At 39.2% G+C, this 20,739-nt stretch overlaps 1 protein-coding gene across 2 annotated transcripts in view; it reads right to left on the reverse strand.

Moving 5' to 3' along the window:
- Fbn2 (fibrillin 2) overlaps positions 1-20,739 on the reverse strand; it is a 214,579-nt gene that overhangs the window by 89,712 nt on the left and 104,128 nt on the right. For both annotated transcript variants that reach the window (XM_028777147.1, XM_028777146.1), the window contains exons 9-16: positions 19,148-19,300; positions 17,940-18,152; positions 16,818-16,955; positions 9,929-10,048; positions 8,872-8,997; positions 7,741-7,863; positions 6,037-6,159; positions 56-208 (exon numbers count right to left, since the gene is read on the reverse strand). In XM_028777147.1, coding sequence (XP_028632980.1) covers positions 56-208; positions 6,037-6,159; positions 7,741-7,863; positions 8,872-8,997; positions 9,929-10,048; positions 16,818-16,955; positions 17,940-18,152; positions 19,148-19,300 — 1,149 coding nt within the window. The remainder of the gene's footprint in view (positions 1-55; positions 209-6,036; positions 6,160-7,740; positions 7,864-8,871; positions 8,998-9,928; positions 10,049-16,817; positions 16,956-17,939; positions 18,153-19,147; positions 19,301-20,739) is intronic.

Here is a 20,739-nt window from a genome sequence, read left to right on the forward strand (position 1 = left end):
AATCTTTGGGCGGATTCTACTGTTTCATTTCTAGTTTCGTAGGACATGCGATTACCTGAATTTTTAGCTGGGCAAGGCTGGCAGGGCTCTCCGAAACCATAGTCTGGATTAGCACAGCAGCACTCAGACTTGGTCACTGCACCCGGGAACGGACGCACACACACTCCTTTCTTAATTTCGCCATAGCAGGTGCTACGCATATGAGTGTCTAGTGGAGAAAAGGGATTTACCATCAGAGACTGAAATGGAAGGCTTCTTTAACCTAAGAGGTTACTGTCTGGGGAACGTCCAGGGAACATCTGCCATTTTCTCTTGTTCTGCATCGTTAGCATCTTCAAGGTTGAGGCATGAACAAATGCCTGTAGTGTAAGGGGACAACTGAAAATGTACCAACAACTGTAGTCCCCAGCCTTATCCCATCTGGAGTTCTTTGTGCCATGCACGTACTCGTCCATTATCCCAATTATTCTTGCAGGTCTTTCATTGGCTAAGGCTATAGCAACAGTTAAAATCACCACTTTGAGCTTTAATGACAGTGTGTCCTGGCTTTGGCCTGGTATTGAACTCTTGTTTCTATTTGAGAACTTCTAGGGAGCAAGGAAGATAAACTACCTTGAAGTGATTGGAGAGTTGCCTAGGAGATTACTTGCTTTGACTTCTTAAATTAGGAAGTCTTTCTTTTCAACCCCAGGATGCTGATGGTGACTACATTTTTATCTCCATTATCCCAACCCAATTTATAGTTGTGTTTTAAAAACATGAGCTGAGCATGGTGGCACATGCCCTTAATCCCAACACTCAGGAGGCCAAGACGGGAAGCTTTCTGTGAGTTCAAGGCTAACCTGGTCTACAACTTGAGTTCTGGGCCAGCTACATAGTGACAGCCTGTTTTAAAAAAGACTGGACTGGCTGGATTTTTGTTAACTGAACACAAGCTAGAACCATCAGAGAGGAAGGAGTGTTAGTTGAGGAACTGCCTCCATGAGATCCAGCCCGAATGCATTTTCTCAATTATCAATCAATGGAGCATGACCCAGGTCACTGTGGGTGGGGCCATCCCTGGGCTGGTAGCCCTGGGTTCTATAAGAAAGCAGGCTGAGAAAACCAGGGGGAGCAAGCCAGTAAGAAGCACCCTTGATGGCCTCTGCATCAGCTCCTGCCTCCAGGTTCCTGCTCTGCTTGAGTTCCTGTCCTGACTTCCTTCAGTGATGAACAGCAACATGAAAGCTTAAGCTGAAAAAAAACCCTTTCTTCCTCAACGTGCTGATTTGGTGGTGGCATTTCCTTGTAGAAAAACAGAACAAAACAAAACAAGAAATTAAGATACAAACAAAGAAAAGAAAAAGAAAACGACCACTCCCTCTTTGGCACTGTACTATGGGGCTATGCAGACATGGTCTCATGAAAGAGGTCACTAGAGCTGAGGAAGAATAGGTAAAAAAGTCAAAGTAACAGACTCTCAAACGCCCAAGCTGGGATTCACCGTAGGCTTGAGCAATGCCCAAGGTGCCTCTTTTCCCTTTTCGCCAATCTACACCCCTAAAAATCCTACTCTACTTCATTCCCTCACTCTTCAGTCTTATGAAATATGTTACAGTTTTATGAGGTAGTAAACAATGAACTATTTTTTAAAAATGTGAACATCTTAAAGGCTAGAGAGGCAACAAAGTTTCTAAGCGGTAGAACATGGTAATTTCTTCAGCTGTAGCTCCCATTGTAAGCCCCTTATATTGTTCACAAATTGTTGGAAAGAAGTGTATCTATTTCTTAGCATGTGTTTCCTAATGCTTTCTTATGTTCTAGCAGTTTTTAACCATTAAAGGCATTAGATTGATATCTCTGTTAAATGATGAGATGTTTGTATATTCACATGCCAGAGGGTCCCGAGTTATCATTCTAATCTGGAGAAACACAGTTTTGATTTAATGTAGTTTTTCTGTGAGGACTTTGGAAGGGTCCGGTGTGGTCAAAGTTATTGCTGTTTTCCGGACAAGAAATACAATGTACAATTTTTCAAAAGCAAGTTGATGGGGATGGGAAATGGTTCAGTGGCTAAAGGTACTTGCTGCTTTTGTGGAGAACCCAAGTCCAGTTCCTACAACCCTCATGGGAAACTAACTATCTGTAACTTCAATTCCAGGGTATCTGGTACATTCTTCTGGCCTTAGAGAAGGCCACATACATGGTGCACATAAGCTCACCGAGGTACACACATATGAAGGTAAAAAATAATAAAAAAACAAACATAAACCAGTAAAAAACTAAAAATAAAAGAATAAAAGCAAGTAGGCAAAAAGCTGTGGAATCTATTACAGGAGCAAGAAGCATTACACACCAGTTTGTGTGATTGGCTAATTAAGTTATTGAGAGCAGTTGATACCAGAAGGTCTCCAAGAAAGAGAGCAGCATAATTCTTGTGTGGCTCTTAGGGTTACACCCATCCTGAATTCAGATCTCCATTAGATGGTGTATCTCAGATTACTACACACCTTGCTCACCAGTAGAGTACTTTATAAAATAAACAAGGAATGTTACTTAAACATTAAGTGAGGTGCTAAACAACACCCAGAAAATCAAAGCCCCAAGGGGTAGCAACCTTATTTCTTTGACCTTTGGCAAGGACAGTATTATGATCAAGGACCCCAAGATAGAACTTCAGCTCATATTTCCCTAATCATGTAACCTAGTCACAGTAGGAAAGACAAATACCAGCAGTGAGCTACAAGAATGCACTCACAGGACCTGTGTGGGAACTGGGTGGACAAGAGTAATATATGCATTTAACACACACACACACACACACACACACACACACACACACACACACCACATATGTATTACATATCTTTTACTTATAATATTGCATTTCACCATGTTGTTTTCTTTACAATGAGATTATTTTGAGAATTTTTTTTACCAGTACACTAGCAAATTTTAGAAGCCATTAGCAAAGTATGTATAAATGCAGAATACTAATTATGCATTATTTGTTTTTTAATGTCAACTTCACTACATAAAACAGCAACTCTTAAGGCTCACACTAGATATGATGCCATTATTCTCAGTGAATAAAATAAAAAGTACTATTTTTCTTTTAAATAAGATTTTATTTTTATTTTTAATTACGTGGGCATGCACACACATAAGTGCAGGTGCTCATGAAGCCAAAGGATATCAGATACCTTGGGTCGGGAGTTTCAGGAGATTGTGACTTGCTAAAAATGAGTGCCAGACATCAAAGCTGGGTCCTCTGCAAGAGTACTATGTACTCTTAACCACTGAGCCATCCCTCCAGCCCCAGTATCGTTCTCTTATTAACTGTTTGCTCTGAGCCGACATCTTATAACACTTTACAGATGTCAAATATGTAGCACTAACATATTTAATCAACAGAGATACTGAGGAAAGGCTTTTTTTTTTTTTTTTTTAAAGAGGGACTCTACCTTGTCCAGTAGCACACAGTAAACAGAACTGGTAAAGAAGGGAACATTAAGTTTCTAAAAAGAAATATGTTAGGGTTTGGAAACATGATGAAACGTTCTAAAGGGAGTGTTTCAATGAGCCTGCTGAAAATGAAATTTAACTAAACATTTTCCAATAGTAAGGTAAATTTGAGATCCCATCCTGAAAAATATAGAGACATTAATGACAGATCTCTCATATCTGCCCAACATCAAGGATCTGTCTATCTATCTGTCACCTATCTATTATCTATCTATAATCAAGGTAGCTAGCTCTTAAGAGAATGGCTATTTAAAAAGTTAAGTTTTTCTGTGCATAGCCTGGGTTATAAATCAAAGCACTTCTTACTTAAATCTTGTCAAGGCCAAAAGGGTCCCATGGGATCCCAGGAAGGGCTTTTCATTCAGTTTAAGAGGCAAGTCCAGTGCTCCAACACCCACTGTGTCAGCAATGGACAAATGGTTGAAGGGGGCTAGCCTCAGGTCACAGTGGATGTGGATGATGATATGTTCTGAAGAAAGGGCCCCATGTGGCAGGCACACAAGGTAATACTTTGCAAGTATTTGCAAAGCCATCCTAGGGTGGTTCCAGTAACACAAAGAATCCCTGCCTTCACCATCACCCACTGAAGAGCTGAGCTGGAAAGGGAATTTGTTATTTGAAACTCAGCTAGGAATGCTAATTAACATATGCTAGTGAACATTCTAATGTCTAAATTCGGATTTCTCCCATTAAATAAAATCTTCATAAGAATGTTTTCTGTTACCTAAATATTAACTTATGGGATAACCTGACTTTTCTTCTTTCATTATGGGGTCTGCTCTGTCTACTGAAATAACTATAAAATAGTTTAAAAGGATGGGGTTGGTAGGGAAATATATGTTTTGTCTCTTGTTTACACTGTGAGCCATGGTTCTTCAGTACACTAAAATCATAGCTTAATTTTATAAAAGTTTTTTTTATCTCAATTCTTATAGAAACAAAGATATAATAAAAAAATTTCAGTTAAAGAGCCAATTCAAATAAGACGTTAGGCGTGACTTCTTCCTAACGTAACAAGTAAGAGTTCCCATTGTTTATTGGGAGAATCAAAGAAATACACCTTAGTATGAGAATAGTAATATATAATTTTCCACCTGGATAAATGGTGCTCTATGTTAAAAAGCTAAAATTGCCACAAGGACAAAAAAAATCTCACAAAAGCATTCCAAAGGTTTCTGATGTGTTCCAGGCATGTGGATAAAAGAACCAAGTCTTGCTTTTGTACATCAGTTTTGTGATAAATGCTCATAAATTGGCTGCTAGGAAGGAAAAAATAATTTCTCCATCCCAAACCAGCTTTACATTCACTTTCGATTTCAACAGAATCATTTAGGTGTAGATGAAAAGCAACTAAGTAGCTTAAGGCAACTGAAAAATACTCAGGCTTTCCACACAGGAAGGATCTACATTCTTCTAGCTCCTCTATTCAAAATTCCCCTGGACAAAGCGTTGACAACCTGCAGGCTGGGACGGAGCCTCGGTTGGATGGAGGGTGAATTTGAGAGAACAGATGACTTCCATCTGCCTACCCTTCTTTGTCTCTCCTTATCCCTCCTGGGATTCAAGAGTTACAAGTAAAGTATTAAAATGAGATGGCTAAGAATTTCCTTTCTCTCAACTATGCTGTCCTCCTGCAGAAGCTGAAAGGCAGAGGGTGCGAAAAGGACCAACCCATCCTCCCCTTCTCACAAAATCCCTTGGAAGGGGACACTCTGTTAATGGATCTCCCTAACTTCTCCACGCCATCACTGTAGCGTTTATTGCTTAGGCCTTGAAGAGCCCGCAGCCTCTCAAAAGTTCCGCATTTAGATTCATTTTCATGCTGTCCATTCAGCAAGTGTTTCCAAAAGGAATTCAGAGTAGTGGCTTAAGAGTAAAATGTGTATTCAGCCTCACTGTCTCCCTTCATGGCGATGAGAAGTACTCTTGAATACTTTAAGCATTAGATATCAGTGCAGTTCTACGGCATGAGTTGCTCATGTTTCAGGCTTTATTTGAACAAAAGATAAGAGTTTACATGAATGTAACTATAATCCCCAATTTCATACGCTGTAGGAACAACATGAATAGCCACTGAATTCAGAACTCTATTTCTTTGTATACCATCAGAAGCTTTGAAGAGAGAGAGTTTACGGTCTCAGTTTTATAAAACAGTTTTATTAAGATGTAACTTATACGCCATAGAATTTACCCCTGGGAATTCTACAGTTTAAGAGTTTACACTCACAGTGGGTTTTAAGAACATTTGCATGTCCTTTAGCTAACATTTCCTCCTCCTGCTTTCTGCCCTCATCAATCACATTAAACACATGCAGTTTTGCCTATCTGGCCATTTCCAATTAATGACACCAAACACAATATGCACTTTCTGTGACTGACACCTTTCACTTGGAATGAGAGAGAAGCCTTATTTGTGTTTTTGCATGCCTTCTCTTTGTGGTCAAATACTATTTGTTGTACTATTGTGTAGACATGCCCCAGTTTTCAGAGATCACTTGGGATCATCGGGCCATTATAGAAGGCTTCACTTACCAACACATACACGCCCATCCACACCCACAGCCAGGCCAGGAGGACAGTCACAGCGGAAGGATCCTTCGTTGTTGATGCAGTGCCCGTTCATGCAGATGCCTGGGGTCTGGCACTCGTCCACGTCTGCCCAGGGGGGACAGAAGCTGGTCCATTACTGAGTAACAGGCTTTGCTGGCTGAACTGCTCTAGCCTATCAGCCTTTTAACTGAGTGACTTGTAGACGATTATATATAAATGCAAACTGACCTCTATAACAATATAGTCCTATCAAGCACATTTTGTAGAAGGCCGAGTAAAATCTGCTGTATGCGTTGAGGAGAAAAGAAGTCTCATGACTTCTATTATCTCTTTGATAACCTTGTTTGCTTCTACTAATATGTAATCCAGATTAAGTGAAGCAAATCTCTACAAATCTATGGTCAATTTTTACAATTTTTTTTCATACAGAAGTAGATTCTCCTTTGACATTAGTTTGAACATTTCATACCAACAACAAAAAGCTGAGATATGCCTTGTAATTTCCAGTCCACTTGCATTTATCAAATGCTGCCCAACAGTAAGGAGACTTCTCAACAGCAGAGGCACACCTCAGACATAGAAGTGGTAAGTCAAGACATACAGATTCTAACATCTGTAGAAAGAAAGTCAATGAAGAATAATTTCCAGGAGGGATGAATGGGTAAAGCTGGGCATCTTACACAGCCATTCAACTTTCCTAAGAAACTCTCAGGTGAAGTTCTAGACTGCTGTGCAATCCTGCACGGCACAGGGCAATGATGGTCACCTATCCTGTGCTAAATCTCAGTCAACTGACCCTGAGGAATCAGTCCAAAGCTATAGCTGTTTCACTCCATCTTGTATTTTCCTTCTTTGCAAAGTCAAAAGCTATCTGTTATACATAAACTTGGCACCAATTTGTGTCCCCACTGTCGCTGGAATGCTAATGAACTCACAGGACTTGGTAACACATCTTATTTTATTCATGTAGACTGGTGAAATTGAAGGCAGAAAGGTTGATTTCCTCTAAGGGAGAAAACTGAAATAAAAATAAAAGCTTGCTTCCAAGACAAAACCCACAAAAACATGTTCTGTGTCACAAAGCTCTGCTTGTGAGTGTGAACGTCATACAGTGTCATGTTGTTCCAGGAGGCCTCTATTTATTAAAATTATTTGGTCTTCATAATTGCTTCATAAACAAAATAGCTAATGAAAACACTCAAATTATGTCTCCACTTAATGAAATTAAGATAATAGATTCATGATATGTTTCCAAAGAATCTGCAGATCAGTTCTATGGAATATATGCAATATAGTGCCATAAAAAAGACCTTAGAAAAATCCAGTCCTGGGAATATATAAAAATGAAAACTTTGCAAGGGTGTTTGATTACTCTTGTTGATTTAGCCAACAAACAGGAAGGCATTGTTTCTGTATTGTCTCCTTCAGACTTAATCAAATCACTCTGTCGTTTCCTTAATTTTTCCTATACCATTATCTCTTTGCAAAGACATCAATGTTTCTCAGACACTGTTTCTCAGTTCACAATGTATTTTTCCCTAGGAAGCTTTACTTCCTAGAACATCTGGCATACTAAGCTAGCAAGAACGATGGATAACATGAAATTGAAATAGAGAATATGCTCTTGTATGATCCCAGGGCTGTGTGTGAGTCATGGCAGCTTTCTTACCTCAAAGCTCTACGTACCTGTGCAGTAGCGGCCATTTGGAGCCAGGACAAAGCCTGGCTTGCACACGCACTTGAAGCTGCCATCTTCATTGATACACATCCCGTTCAAGCACATGTTGGTTGTTGTACATTCATCATGGTCTGTGGCAGAAGACACAGTGACCTTGACCCTTGGCCTCTAGAGAACCACGCCTCTCCTTCCATAGTCTACAGTCAAACCTACCTCCGTAGGAATCCTGTCCTGGAGGGTACTCTTTCACTCTTTAGAATTATTTAGCTTTGAGATTATAATATAATCATATCATTTCTCCCTCTCCTTCCCTCTCTTCCAACCCTTTCCTCCATGTTTCCTTCCTTGCTCTCTTCCAAATCCATTGCCTCTTCTCCCGTTTGCTGTTGATGTTCCTACACACATAAATACAACCTCTTCAATCTGCACAATGTTGCTTGTCTGTATGTGTTTCCAGGGCCGACTGCCTGCCTATTTCACTTTTAAAAATAAGGATGCCTAGTGCATGAACACAAGTAGTGTGGAGGCTTGAAGGACCTTCAGTATAATGAACACAAAGGCAAGGAATAGATCTTAAGACCATATAAACATCCATGGTCTTTTATTTCCCGGTGGGTGTTACGTTTACAATGGAATTAAAGCTCAGTGAGCCTCACTGCAGATGGGACGATCTGCGCTTTCCTTAGTGAGTGTTTGAGTTCCACATCTCTTTTGGCATCTACTGCTCAGCTAAGCATGCCAACCTAAAGACTCAGTTACTACAGATACCAACACTGCTATATTCTCCCAAACTTCAAAGGATGGTGCCCTTTCTGTATATCACCAGTGTCATGACCACGGCATCTAAAATTCAGCACACTGCTTAAGAATAACTGCTATTTATACTTAAATAGGTACCACGTAGGAAAAATGCAAGAAGTCATAAATTATGTGTTGCGATCCCATTCATTGGTCATTATTTCTATCACTTTACGTTTCTAGTCATGTGAAATGCTTTCATATTTTATTTACCTAGGTAATGTGGCCAACTTCCATTCATACACAAGAAATGGAAGCCTTCGTAGGCATCATCTAAGTGGTTCTAAATAAAATGCATATCCTCTAAAAATCTTTTTTCAAGGGAAAAGAGATTTCCATACCAACACAGTTTTTTCCATCTGTGGTTAATTCAAAGCCAGCATTACAAATGCACTGGAAACTTCCGTCTGTGTTCACGCATCGACCATTTTTACACAGAACTCCATTCTGGATGCACTCATCAATATCTGACAAGATTAAAGAGAGTCAAACAGTTTTTATTTGTAGTGCTTGTTGAAGGCATCAGTGAGATAATGCATGCAATTTGAAATAGTCACTGTAGTTTTACACATGATGTCTAGAATTACACTCATTCCTCAGCAAAATCCTCACCACTCACTAGCTTTTCTTTTTGGATAGAAAATGTAAGCACTTTCTTTTTCCTTACCAGATGGTGGGTGAAGAGGGAAAGACAGAGAAAGGAACATAGGGTACAGTTAGCTAACAGTGGGTAGGAGGGGGCCGGAAACATTGAGGCAGCTGTTTTTGGCATAGTGGATAGAAGCCTTAAAAGTCAGAACCCAATGCTGGGTCAGTGAAGGAAATTGTGGAATTTCTGGCTTCAGAGCAATACAAGGACAACTGCTGGAGAAAGTCCATTCAGGTACCTAACTGAGCATGGATGAACAGGAAATGAATGACAAGCGAACTTGTCTGGTAAAGGATTTCTGAGATGAATCAGCAGTGATGTAGGGTTTGGGTGTTGGTGGGTGAAGCAATGAGACTGAATTCAGACAAGGAACAATTCCGTGTTGGATTGTGAGTGTGGCTGGAAAAAAAAAAGAAAAAAAAAAAGAAAAACCCAGTAGTTGAAAATGACTATAAATCTTAAACTCAGTGAACAGCAATGTGAACATTATTTGGAGAAAGGAAGCTGTGCTGTATAGGCAAAGGAAACCGACGACAGGGTTTTGAAGCCAGATACTACATCGCCTGGGTTATACATGCACACAGTGCTTATGTTTAAAGGGAGGTTCTCAAAGGGCATCATAAAACAAACCCACAATGTAACAGTGCTTAAGAAATCCGTGGCTCATTTTTAATAAGTTCCCTTTAACTTCAACAGCCTTGCTGACTGGATTTCACAGAACTGGTTTCCTTGAAGAATCCCTGCCTTACCGATGCATGCTTGCTTCGTAGGAGTCCTCTGGAATCCAGCGTGACATTTACAGTAATAGGATCCAGGTGTGTTAACACAATCTCCATTACTGCAGGGATTTGATGTACATTCATCAACATCTGCGAGCAGCAAAAGAAACCATCACAGACGTCACTCAATTTGTAGAAATGTTTGTTTAAAGTGCATTTAGCCTCCCAAACTTGAGAGAAGGCCAGGCCGTGGTAATAGTCTAAATAGCAGAGTATTTATAAATGAATGAAAATTCCTTTCCTCAAATACACACAGAGTCCAATTTGAAGATTTACAAAAATAATGCTTATTGGAGAGTACTAGCGAATTTGCTTTAATCAGGAAATAATGATTTTTCTGTTCAGCTGGAATAATGCCCAGTGATTAAGGGCACAGGCCTCGAAAAGCAACAACTGTGAGTTCCAGCAGACAATAACACTCAGCAGCTACAGCAATCTAGGAAAGTTAATAATAGCCTAAGGCCTTGGACAATATCATGAGAACAATGGATGATTTCTAAAGACACACACACATACACACACTCACACACACATACATACACACACATACACACACTACATGTGGTCAATACTGTTAGTTTTAAATAAAGGAATTGATGGACTACAGACTTTCTTTGCTACTTTGATGCAAACTCATTTATATATACACAACTAGATATTCACCGAGGCTTTATTTTGTAGCAACAAACATAAAGTATACAGACAACAAAAAATGATTAAACGGTGATTTTTTTCCCCATTAACTTCAGATCTCCTAAGAGTCTTAAAATTGGCACTGAGGAGTTTTTTTTTCCACAGAAAATAAAATTTGATGCAATTATTATCTGATCTGAAACATGACTATGTTGGACGTTTTCATGTAAGGTCTCCTTAGGCAGAGTTAAATGTGAATCCACTACATTGGGTGCCTAAAACCAAAAACTAGACTGAACAAATCAGACCAGGCAAATCCCGGTAAAATCACTGTGCCAGTATAAGTTGAACTTCTCTTTTCTTAGTAATGGCCACTAAGTAATATGTTAAATGCTGGTAAGTTAAAAGGGCTGCTGTACTGGTTTGCCATCTCAGGTACACGTAGAAGCCATTAACATTACAATTTTAGTTAAACTGGAGAAAAGAATGATGCAGTCAACCCAGGGTGACCATGTTAATAAACAGATTGCTCCTCTCACAGATGTTCCTGCCAGAGGGACTGTGCTCTCTCAAACACACCAGCCTCATTTATATAAACTTGCAGAGGGAGTGCAATTAGACCCTCTCTGGTAAAGGGAGCGGGGAGGCAAAACAAAACCTCACGGTGAATACAATTAAGACAGCAAAGTCTAACTGGATTAAGTGCATTTTCAATCCATCCAGGGCCCTTTCAGCCCATTAAGACTCACTTACATTGACACTTTTGGTTGATACCATCAATTCTACTGAGCCAAAGGAATGGAGCAGAATGGGAGAAGAGAGAGTTTAGAACATTAGCAAACACATCAGGTCCAATCTGTGCACTTTCCACTGTGAGACCGCACCTTTGATTTGCACTGCTAAAAAGATCACCTCGGTTGTCTAGATGTGCACCATTGACGCCCAACTGTTAGCAATGATTGATAGATGTATCTTGTTGGAAGCCTAGTGTAAAACTGTGTTGAAATAAAGACTCTAAGAGAGCAAGCACCCAACCTCCTCCCTCCAGGTAACCTGTCCAGGGAGCCGTGGAAAATGGAAGAAAACAGTATGTCATTTCTCTCTTAAGAACCCACTCCCATGGCTTCCTGTTGCCATGACATCTCTTCCCACCCCTCTGTCATTACACTGGTATCAAAGCTGTCGCCTTAGTCTTCTGCAACGGTCCATCTGACAGTCTGTATCTGCTTATTGATTTTTATTTCCTCACTGGCAAATGAATCGAGTTGCTTTAAAATTCCAAGTGCCCTTTACGTTTTGTTTCTTTCTGTTTGTTTAACGGGATTAGGACATTTAACTTTCATTTTTATTTATTTCTGATAGCTCTGGGAATCAAATCCATGGCTTTAAGCATGCAGGCAAGCACTCCACTGATGAGCTTCAGCCCTGGGAGCTAGAGATTTGATTTTAGAGTGAGCACAAGTCACCAACACTATCTTCTGAATCCTGCTTTGAATGTTTCTTCTGTATTATGTGTCTCACATTCCAGTACTGCAAAGTGATCACACTTATCTTTCTTAAAGGAACAAAGATAAACAACTGTTATAGTCACTATTCTTTGGTTTTATTTTCTTTCTACAATTCCATTAAGGACTCAGTAGTGTTAAGTACAGTTCATGGGAATCTTAAACTCCTAAAACAAATGAAAAGAATCGCGAAAATATTGATTATTAAAGTTATTAAAATTTCAGACACCTTGAGTTTAAAAATGTATCCTTGGAAAATATTATGCATGTAATATATAATTATATCAGTTGATAAACTGCTTAATTTTAAGAGCTTTGTATTACTCATGTCAGGAGAGGGATGCATCTATTTCCTATTGTCCTATGATTAAATAATATGAAGTAAAATGATTTTAATAACAGTGTGGATTAGACAGGCACTAGGCACTGTTAAGAGTAGAACAAGAAAAGAGGAGAAATGAGGTGAGGGAATGTAACAGTTTTCAAGCCTTAGGGGTGATTCTTCTAGAAGAAATAAGGGTCAAACTCTGTTTCTCTCGCTTTTGTTGTTTGTTTGTTTTGTCTTGTTTTTTAATGTTTAACATAATGATTCCCTTATGTCTTAGCAAACATATAACAGGAGTTCTCAAATAAAGGTCAGTTTACCACTCCTTAAAACACTGGCACGTTTTAAGTAGATACCACTCTTATCCTGGGAACTAGAGTAAGTCTTTACTAAAGTAATAACTTGTTCCTCATGAACTCAAAATGGTTAAAAGTTGACACCAGAAAAGAATGAAAAGACAGAAAACTCTCTCTCTCTCTCTCTCTCTCTCTCTCTCTCTCTCTCTCTCTCTCTCTCTCTCCTGAATATGGGCTTCAGTATTAAGCTATGGCTGTGTGAATTATAAAAGTGTGAAAGAGAATCCTGGTGAAGTTTCACTGCTGAAGGATTGAATAATGAGATCTACCTACTAACACGCAACCATGTATAACTGGGCAAACTGCAGAAGCTCTGGGTTTCCCTAACATGTTAAGCCACACAGATATACAGATATACAGTCTTCACACCACATTAGGCAGAAGTAATACGAGTTGTAACAAGAACCCTCTCTTCCTAGTACTTAACGTATCAGGCCCTACAATGTTAAACCTATCAAACTCAACTCCAGGACGACTGGTTGTATGTGGTCTATGTACCATCTCTCGGTGATGTGAGCAACAGTCATGACAATGGCTTCTGTAGGATGAAGTTCAAGGAGTAGCCTCTGTGAAAAGAAATCAACTGGGAGAAACCAAAGCCTTCAGTGAGGCCCGTTGGCCTCTGTAGGCATGAGTCTAAATATGGATAAAGTAAGTACACATTTGACTAGTATATAAAAATATGGTCGACTTCTTTAGAACTTCAGCCTTGGTAAGCCCAAATGGGGAGTCTAAAGGTCATACACAGATGTAATTTCCAGTATCTGTACATTATATGTGATTCTCTATAGTGGTTCAGAACTTGAGCAGGCACAGGAAGATGTACTGAGTACTGCTTTTTCAAAGCCCCAAGGAAATTCTGATTTATCAAGAGACCAGGACCCTAGCTAATGTAAAGTCTGCTTCTGAACTAGGGATCTCACATTGCCTTTCATTTTACTGTCATGTCACCATCCATAATTGTAAATCAAATAGATAGAATTTAGAAACCCAGACCCTCCAAGACTCCTTTTTGGTTTGTGAGAAAATGGCTTATAGGCAGGTATGGTAGCACATGCCTTTCATCACAGCACTGGTAATGGCTAGCTCATGGCAAAGTTGGAGATTCTGTATAATAACTGGTCTCAAGGTCTGGTCTATGGGCTCCTGGAAGTCACTGGGATTTCAGGAACACAATTAAAAACATCTTTTCATGGGACTGGAGAAATGTCTCAGTGGTTAAGAGTACTGACTGCTCTTCCAGAGGACCCAAGTTCAATTCCCAGCAACCACATGACACCTCACAACTGTTTGTAACTCCAGTTCCAGGGGATCTGACACCCTCACACAGACATGCAGGCAGAACATCAATGCATACAAAAATAAATAAATATTTAAAAACTGTTTTTCATAACCACCTGATGCCACTGACTTTTTCACTGTGGGGACATTTTCAATGACACAGGACAAAGCAATGCTTTGAGCAAAAATGCCTGAGCACAAATGAAAGCCACATCAATAAGGACACACAGGACAGTAGTGAAAAGAAAAGCCATGTTCAGCAAAGGGCTTCGTTTGTAGCAGTAAAACCTTACCATATAAAACCCTGACCTGCGAATGTGCTTTCTAAAAATCTCTGATGAAAGCAATGAATGTTACACACCGTTGCTGACTGAAATACACCACATGTTTCAGAAATGCATTGGTGCAGCACTCTTTTGTAAGCCATGTTTTATTACAGAATACTATTTTTACTCAAAGATTAGCTGACATGCAGGTTACAGTTCTTCAAATGTGCGAATTTGTCAGACAGTTTCTTGAAGAAGAAAAACAAGAACCTGTCCCTTTAAGGAAGTAAAAAAAAGCCTAGCTGATGCTAACGTTAAAAATCAAGGCTTAAAGCGGCAGAATTAAATAAGAATACTGCCAATTTTCTAAAAGCATAACAGAGTTTCTAACGAGTCTGAAGGCGATACTATCAAAAATGTAGGGTTTGGGGATTTTTTTTGCTCTATTTTGTTTTTTTGTTTTTAATTTTTTTATAAATGCATTGATGTATTTTATTCATTTATTTGTTAAAGATAGATAGATAGATAGATAGATAGATAGATAAATAGATAGATTGAATGTATGTGAGTACACTGTTGGTATCTTCAGACACACCAGAAGAGGGCATCAGATCCCATTACAGATGATTGTGAGCCACCATGTGGTTTCTGAGAACTGAACTCAGGACCTCTGGAAGAGCAGTCAATGTTCTTAACCACTGAGCCATCTCTCCAGCCCCTATTTTTGTTTGTTGAAATAATGGTGAAGTATCTTGACTGTGGATACCCTTGTAACACAGGAAGCCATTGTATCTCTAGTGACAGCTAATGCACATTACAAAATCCACCCTGCACAAACAAGATCGGTGGACTCAGCACAACACACAACGGGTTTGTTGACGTTTCCACGTTACAGATAAGCTCTTCGAATCACCCACTTGAATGGAAATGCAGAGAAGATCCACAACTATCTGAAAGCCTTCACGATGTCCTCTCCTTTCTCAAGAATTTAATTACAGGGATTTTATGACTAAAAATTGAGTTTATTATACTGGCCAGCTAAAACAACTTCCCAAGATGACTAATACAGACACAGTCTACAGCTGTTTTATTTGTTGCTTCAGCACTACACTTCCATTTATTTTAGAATATGCAATTTTTAACGCATGCATGTGGCACTTACTTTGATATGCAATATTTATATTGCTATTCAAATTAGCTTTAAATTTTTATATTAAATTATGTGTATGTGTGTGTATCTGTGTAAATGTATGCCACCTGTGAATGTATGCCTGTCAAGACCTGAGCAGGTCTTGGAACTGGAGTTAGAGAAAGACTGTGAGCTGATTATCAAGGGTACTGGGCACCAAATGCAGGCCCTCTGCAAAAGCAGGAGTACTCTTAATTGCTAAGCCATCCCTAGCTTCCGTCATTATATTTGAAAACATTTTATTTATGGTTGTTCTCTGTGAGCATTCATGAATGCAGATGTGTGTCGAGGCCAGAGGTTGAATATTCCTGACCCTCACAATTATTCTCCATCTTCTTCTTATTATTACTTTAGGATATCTTATTGAGTCTGGACATCCCTGACAGGGTAGACCAGTTGACTAGTAGGTCCCAGGAATTCTCTTATGTCTGCTTCCCCATTGCTGGGATTACAGACACACATTTCTCTGCTTCTTATGTGCATGTCCAGGGATCTGAACTTTTCATGTTTACACAGTTAACACTTTACCAGCTGAGCTATCCTCAAAACCCTCTGTATTTGTTAGATACAGCCCTTCAGTATCCAAGGAGTTGATAATCGTTTGCTGTGGTGGTAGGTATGTTTCTTTAATCTCAGTTCTTAGCAGGCAGCAGAGGCAGGTTGATTTATGTGAGTTTGAAGCCATTCTGGCTCTATATATCGAGTTCTAGGGCAATTAGGGCTACAAAGAGACACCTTGTCTTAAAAAACAAAACAAAGCAATAATAAAAAAAACCTTCCTACCCTACTCTCCAAATCACAAATTAAAACAAAACAACAACTACAAAAAACAAAACAAACAAAACACACACAAAGGAACATGGAGGAGAAGGAAGAGGGTAATAGTTAATGTTTACAGGCATATAGTCAGACCCAGTACTTTTTAAGACTTTAAATAAGCCTGGGACCAAAATATTTAAATATTTAGAGTTGGCCATCTATTGTCACCTTGAATAGATTGAATGAATATTGTTTTTGGAATACATTCACTTTAAAAATTTAATTCATATTAAGGATAGGCAAATCTATAAAGAAAAGAGACACAGAGATTACCTTTAGAAAAAGAGGGGGTGGGGAATTCTTGATGGGATTTAGGTCAACAACCAGTTACTGGGTCCCAGGATACAGAAAGTGGCAAACACACAAGGAAAACAGCATTGAAATTAGTTTTACTTAAAAGCCTTAAAAATTCATATTCAGTCCCATTTGTTTTTATGGTCTAGCAGCTATCTGAAGACTAATAAGCCTAAAGACTGTGAACTTACCTATACAATCTCCGTTAGCATCTTGCTTGTAGCCCATGTTACATTCGCACCTGTAGCTAGAGACAGTAGGTATACAGCGTCCATTCAAACACAGATTGGCATGGTGCTTACAGATGTCTATAGTCTGGTTGAGAATTGCTGTGGAAAATTATAACAAATCATACTTGGTCAATACAACATGCATTATATACTCGAACTGATTTTTTAGAAGTTTAATAGAAATTAATTAAATTTGTATCAGAAGCCTATATTGCTCTGTATTTTATTAAATTATATTTTTCAATTTGGGGGTTTATGGAAAAATATATATATACTTTTCTTGTAGTCATTCTCTGTTACCCTCACATTTTTATTAAACTTTAATATGGAAGATCTTAAAAAATAAATACTTGAGGCACATGGCCTCAAGTTGCTTTTGTAAGTCACACATCTGGAAACTTTGCTTGTGTCTTTTTGAAAAATTTCAGGAATGTTCTCCCATACATTTGAGCACTTTCTATTTTTTTTTTTTGGAACTTGTTGAATATTTAGATGTAGCAAACAGGCAATGTGCCAGAAAGAATAAACATAGCACTGTGGGACACTATTAAATATTAGTATCAAGAACAGTGCTTTTAAAGAGTGGGCTTAAAAGTCAAGCATAAAGGCACCAACTCTGCTCTGAAGCCCACGGTTCTCAAGTTCAAGCAATTTGACAACAATGGCAAAGCGTGAGGTAGAGTCGAGGTGTGCTTTAGAATACTGGGGGAGGCACAGAGCGGGGATTGCTTTCTCTCATTTGAGAAATGGTCTTGGGATATAATTCAAGTAGTATGTGAGTGGAGCAGTGAAATACACCAGATGAACTCCACCAAGACCCCAAATACGCTTTGCAGTGATGTCATCTAGATCGGATATTCTTGGACTCACATTTGTATTTTGAAAGAGCCTAGGTCACACATTTGTTCTAATTTATCAAAAGGTGTGAAGAATAGATAAAATGCTTCTCTACCACAGTTTCGTAAATTAATATTGGTATATTTTACACACACACACACACACACACACACACAAAATTGTTAGCTAATATAATATGACTTAAGGCTGAGAGCTCAAGAATCTGCAGGAAATGTGATCACTTACTTAGTCCTGTGATGATGGGTCCCTGTCCCCCGGCTCCTACTCCGGCTCCCCCAACACCAGGAGAAAAGCCATTGCCTCCAGGGATGGGGAGGAAGCCTGTTCCTCCTGGGCCATAGCCATTGCCATTGCCCCCTGCGCCTCCAGGTCTAGACACTGAACTCCCCGGAATGCCGCCCATGGGAAGGCCATCCAGGCACAGTCTACGATATTCCTCTGTAAGAAAAAAGAGTTTGGTTAAACAAAGATAGAGTTCTTGTCGCATCACAAAAGTAGTTGTCATGAATGGTTTTTAGCTTACTTGTTCTATACAATATGAATAAGGAGGTTATTATGTTATTAAATATTTTCAGTGCTCTATAGTAACAAGAACAAGGTATAGGTATTTCAGAAATATTTAAAACTTATGGTCCTCATTATTTTAACCAAGTTACAAAAACAAAGAGTCCTTTGTATGAACCTTTTTACTTTACACTTTAAGTATAACTCATAAAATTCCAGACGTAACTATGAATTCAAGAAATTTACTTGAACAGGTGAAAAGCTTTGGGTAACTCATTTTACATGTTTGGTTTTACTTGAATTCTCATTGGCATTATGTCTACCCAAATTTTATGTCTGTTTTATTCATTTTAAGGAGTTATATATTAATATACGTTCAGGATAATGTTTTAAAATGAATTTTAGTAGTAGAATGTATTCAGATAGCCTTCAAATCTTTCTTTAGTTGTATAAGTACCAAAACTAAGTAAAAAGAAGCAACTACCATATTTTCTTAATTATTCATGGAGTTAGGGCAGTATATTAGAGATCAAACATGGTTGTATATTATGGCTTCATGATTTTGAGAGAACAAAAAATGTATCTCAATTTTTCCCCATAATAATGGCAACAAAATTATCAACATATTTGTTTTGGAAACTCTAATGCAACTTAACTATTCACGCTATTTATAGCAAGAGAGACTTCTCATTCATCCTAAGAGGATTTTCCCAATACAAACTTATTTATAATGCATAGGATATGCGAGGGATTAATTCTTAAAGTCGTGAGAAAGGAAAGAAGTTATTGTAAAGGACTGGGGCACTATAAGCTGATGACCATCCGAAATAAGCATCTGACCTGCCTCCAAGTAGACGGGCAAAGTGCATCACAGTTACTGACTTCTTAAACTCTGTTGGTGCCAAGGAAGACAGTGGCCAGCCACTCACCAGAACCTCTGACAGGACAGGCCTCAGGAATGGTCCCAATGCCCCAGCAACGGCCAGGCTCACAGCAGCACTGAGCTTTTGCCATTCTGCCTGGGAGTTCTTGTGCACAGCGGCCATTCACCAGGCCGGAGAAGCATGTGCCAGTTCTCTGATCTGAAGATGTAAAAGAAAAATAGAAGACATAGCAGAATTACCTCCAGGTCATATAGCAACCATTTCCCATGTTAGGCAAATAGAGGAGAGGTATTTCCATTGATGTAACCAGTTCACTTTTTTTTATACCAGTTGACTCCTTTGCTTCCTAATTCTTACACATCTGATCATTGCTTTACTCCTTTACTCAGCAAAGGTTCCTTTGATTAGTGATTCTATGTCCTGTTCCTTGGATATGAAAGTGAAAGGCATACAAATCTGAGGCAAGCTTCAGTTGACAAGCCAAACAGGTCTGGAGCTCAAGGAAGAGTGACAATGGAACACTGGTCTCTACAATCCTATTCTACCTTGATCAAGATACATTTTATTTTATTTTATTTTATTTTATTTTATTTTATTTTATTTTATTTTATTTTATTTTATTTTATTTTTTTGGTTTTTCGAGATAGGGTTTCTCTGTGTAGTCCTGGCTGTCCTGTAACTCACTCTGTAGACCAGGCTAGCCTTGAACTCAGAAATCCGCCTGTCTCTGCCTCCCAAGTGCTGGGATTAAAGGTGTGCGCCACCACCACCCGGCAAGATACTTTTTGAAACTAGGGAGTGTGTGTGAGGGTGTGGGGAGTAGGGTATGTAGCAGAGGCTGGTCTAGAGCTTACAATGTATCTCAGGCCAGCATCAAACTTGACCCACATGTGTCCTGAGGTCTGCCACTGAGAATTATATAGCTATTTGCTTTGCAACAGTGTCTAACAAAGATGCTGACTTAAAGATCAATCAGAAGCCACCGGAGACACTGATGTCTGAGCCCACACCTAAACCCTGGTGATAACTACAAAAGCAGCTTGCAAGGGAAGAAGAGAATGGGTTGCAGCCATTCGAAGAGCAGAGTCCCACCTGACTTAAGGGAATAAGGCTATTATCATAGGATCCCTAAGGTCATTGGCATTTGACTGCACTGTTGTGAGGGTTTGTGGATGGTTACAATTAGACAAAAGATAATGGCTGACAGTTTTAGGATCATGACTGGTATAAGAAGAGACGGAAGAGCAAGAGGACACAGGAGATGTTCAGGGGAACAATGGCTTGATGAGAACAGCAGCAAGGACTATGTTATAAAGAGCACTTGGCAGACATGTTTGAAGACAGGCCTAATGGGAAATCACTTACATGCTGGATGTAAGAGAAAGTGTGTTGGAAATTTCCTGAGTTTTGACTTGGATTGCTCAGATGGCAATGAATAGGAAATAAGCAGGCTGAAAGGGCACCAGGCAAGGCTCCTCTGTAATCCATAATACACTTAGGATGTTGAATAAATGAGCTTGGAGCCCAGGGGAATACTCAAAGCAAATATGTGTATCTAGGAGTTGCCTGTGCCCATACATGATCTAAAACTGTAAGGCTGGATAAGTTATGCTGTAAGTACTAAGGGTAGTTAAGGA

Source organism: Grammomys surdaster, unplaced genomic scaffold (assembly GCF_004785775.1).
Source record: "Grammomys surdaster isolate TR1022 unplaced genomic scaffold, NIH_TR_1.0 278, whole genome shotgun sequence".
NCBI lineage: Eukaryota > Metazoa > Chordata > Mammalia > Rodentia > Muridae > Grammomys > Grammomys surdaster.